The sequence below is a fragment of the Protomyctophum parallelum genome, assembly GCF_964188405.1.
Source record: "Protomyctophum parallelum genome assembly, chromosome: 16".
Classification (NCBI taxonomy): domain Eukaryota; kingdom Metazoa; phylum Chordata; class Actinopteri; order Myctophiformes; family Myctophidae; genus Protomyctophum; species Protomyctophum parallelum.
The window spans coordinates 34,184,461-34,187,286 of NC_139711.1; the positions used below are offsets into that span (position 1 = coordinate 34,184,461).

At 41.4% G+C, this 2,826-nt stretch overlaps 1 protein-coding gene across 1 annotated transcript in view; it reads left to right on the forward strand.

The window, feature by feature from the left end:
* Positions 1 to 2,826, forward strand: part of LOC310873141 (MORC family CW-type zinc finger protein 3) — a 19,030-nt gene extending 16,204 nt beyond the window's left edge. The window contains exons 15-17 of the mRNA XM_083785454.1: positions 379 to 865; positions 1,977 to 2,134; positions 2,459 to 2,826. Coding sequence (XP_083641580.1) covers positions 379 to 865; positions 1,977 to 2,134; positions 2,459 to 2,609 — 796 coding nt within the window. The 3' untranslated portion in view covers positions 2,610 to 2,826. The remainder of the gene's footprint in view (positions 1 to 378; positions 866 to 1,976; positions 2,135 to 2,458) is intronic.

The following is a 2,826-nucleotide window of genomic DNA, read 5'->3' on the forward strand; positions in this document are numbered from 1 at the left end:
CAAGCTCACAATGCGTCACAACTTGTGAGCTCATAGTTCATCTGCTATTTTTGAACATTTGTTAAAACTTTTGAAACATTTTGCCTACAATGACATGCCCGAAATAAGGATGGCAGGTCTAAAGTGTTTAAAATCGGAACACATCAGCTGCTTAATGCCAATACCGGAAAAAAGTTAAATAATGACCGTACGTAATATCAGATATTTCGGTTAGGCTCTACTCTGTAGAACTTCACACTCGTATGAATCTGGGTTGGCATAGAATAGATTGACATGCATTGACACAGTAACCCGGATCTGAATGATCACAGTTTGTTCAATGGAATTAATCACGTTAAAAAATACACACACCCCTGACTAAACCTGTGTTCCTTATAGCCATAAAAGGAAACCCACATGGCCCCCCAATGGCCTGGAGAAGAGAGCACGTTCTTTGGATGAGCAGCAGTCTGTTCCAGATGTAATGGAAGTAGAGTTGCACCCTGTGAAAGAAGCTAACCAGCCCCAGAGGTTGTCACAGGACAACCCCAGGCAACGAGCTCCCAGCGGAGCTGACACTGCTCAGAATAAATCTAGTATTACCAGTTCCAAGTGTTCTTTATCCACCCAGACCATGGTGGCATCTCCTCTGAGTCAACAACCGGTGCCTCCAGAGGGTGGTGACAGAGAGACATTAGCTCAGAGGCTGGCTGCAGTCGAGAAGGAAGCTAAGAAAATCCGTAAGCAACTGGGTATTCAGGTCAAGAAGACAACGACGTCCCAGGGAACCATGACAACTGACATTCCTGACGCTGTGAAGCCACCGCGAGGGGCGGAGACGCCAACCGTATCCACGGCGACTAGATTGGACGGTTGCCGAGCAGAGGTGAGTGAGGTGACTCAGCACATCCAGGACCAGTAGTTAGAATAGTAGCACAGGACAGGCCACATGGTCATATACTGTAACTTAATTTGCCAAGCAATTCCAGTGTTTAAATGTTGTCCCATGCCTATTGAATGAAACCTAATTAAGCATGTCACTCATTCGCATGCCAATTAAACTGGGTAAACTAGTTTGACTTCTGATCTGTGATGTCATACTCATGTGTGGGTCCACACAGAATGAATGGAAAGACAGAAAAAAAGTCAAAAAGTACATTAAGCGAAGAGCACAGTATATTGCATTACTGTAATGTAACATAAGGTAATGATATTACAGAGCAAGGTACATTACATGATATCAGTACATGATATACATTAGTGCCACACTGCATTACAGAACATACATTTAGAAGTATAAAATAAAAAGCAGATAGCGTCATAAAAAGCAGATCAGTTAGTTCTGACTAAGTATTATACACAACGTATTAATAAATTAACAAAACACTGTCAACCATTTCATTTGTCTCTTAGTGGGTTGACCAATAACTCTCAATCTGCACATGAGCATTGACCATTGGCATATTTTGATTTGATTTGATTTATTTTAAAAGCAATAAAACTACATGGCTACAGCATTTCGAGGATTACACAAGTCATGGGACTTATTTTAACGCTTTTGGACATACAAGGTTTGTCACCACATATTCCATGTCTTCCAATCTTGGCATTCAGCCTCATTCAGCCGGTAAAGGTCCTTTACCCGAGTAATGATTACAAAAAAAGGAGAAATTCACATTCCTTGGTTTAATAGTTTCTATCTGCACTTTACTACACTTACTTTTAGGTTATTTAAAAAAATGTATTTCCACATTAAAAAAATTAATCTTATGGCCACAGAATATCATGCTCAAAAGCTTCATTATTGGAATTTGAATTTAGAAAAATGAATTGAGGTATGAGTTGACAAAGATGACAATAAATTGTAAAATAGGCAGAATAGTGCAAATAGGGCAATTGTTCAGGACTAGTTGAGGATCACTCATTTGGGTCCAGAATCACCACCATGAGTCTTGCTTACTCGCCAGAACTTCTAAGTATTCTCTTTAATTCCCCAGAGTGAGAGCTCCACTGGCCAGGGTCAGGCTCCAGTGCCATGGGTAGGGACAACCCAGGGACCAGAGGCATTGTCTGGGCAGAAGGAATCGTCTGAACAGGGCAGAGGCAAAAAAGAGAAGAAAGCTGGAGATGGCGCCACCAACATGGCAGCAAATAAGTATGTATTCAAATCTGGACAAGACATAATAATACATAATACACACTTCGATGCTAAATGAGACCATCTTTCTTTTTCTTTTCCTGACATTTTTAATTCCCTTTTCTAAACTGTCAACTCTGTTCTTTGTATAGCCTTAACACCTTTTTGCCTTAACACATTTTTGTCATTGTGCAAATTGCTCTTGGCTCGCTGCCTCCCTATTTTGGTCCAGCACCTCTACATATTTTGAAGGTATGGTTCGCTCTTGTCGAGAGTAACTGTTAAGTGGCTGTTAAGTGCCTAAATGTCCTCTCCCCCCCCCCCCCCCCCCCCCCACCCTAGCCTGGTGCAAGAGAAGCTGCGAGGTATCCGCAGCAACGTGGTGTCACTCCTCTCTGCCCTGTTGCCCCAAGTGGACCTGGCTGGCGTCAGTGTGGACTCCTCCGACGTAGACAATATCCTGCAACAGATCATTGAAGTCAACTCACTGTGACTACACTCTTGTTTTATGAATATACTATATTTTGTACTTTTTATGAAGATATAACATTTTACAGTATTGTATACTATATTTTTTACACACTGTGGTGTAGTGGAGGGTATACCATACCTTTGTATACGGTATACGAAGGTATGTGCCATATGCCCACTTTTTTCCCAGTGGGTATTGTGTGTACTAACTTTTAGTGTATGCAGAAAATTATAATTTT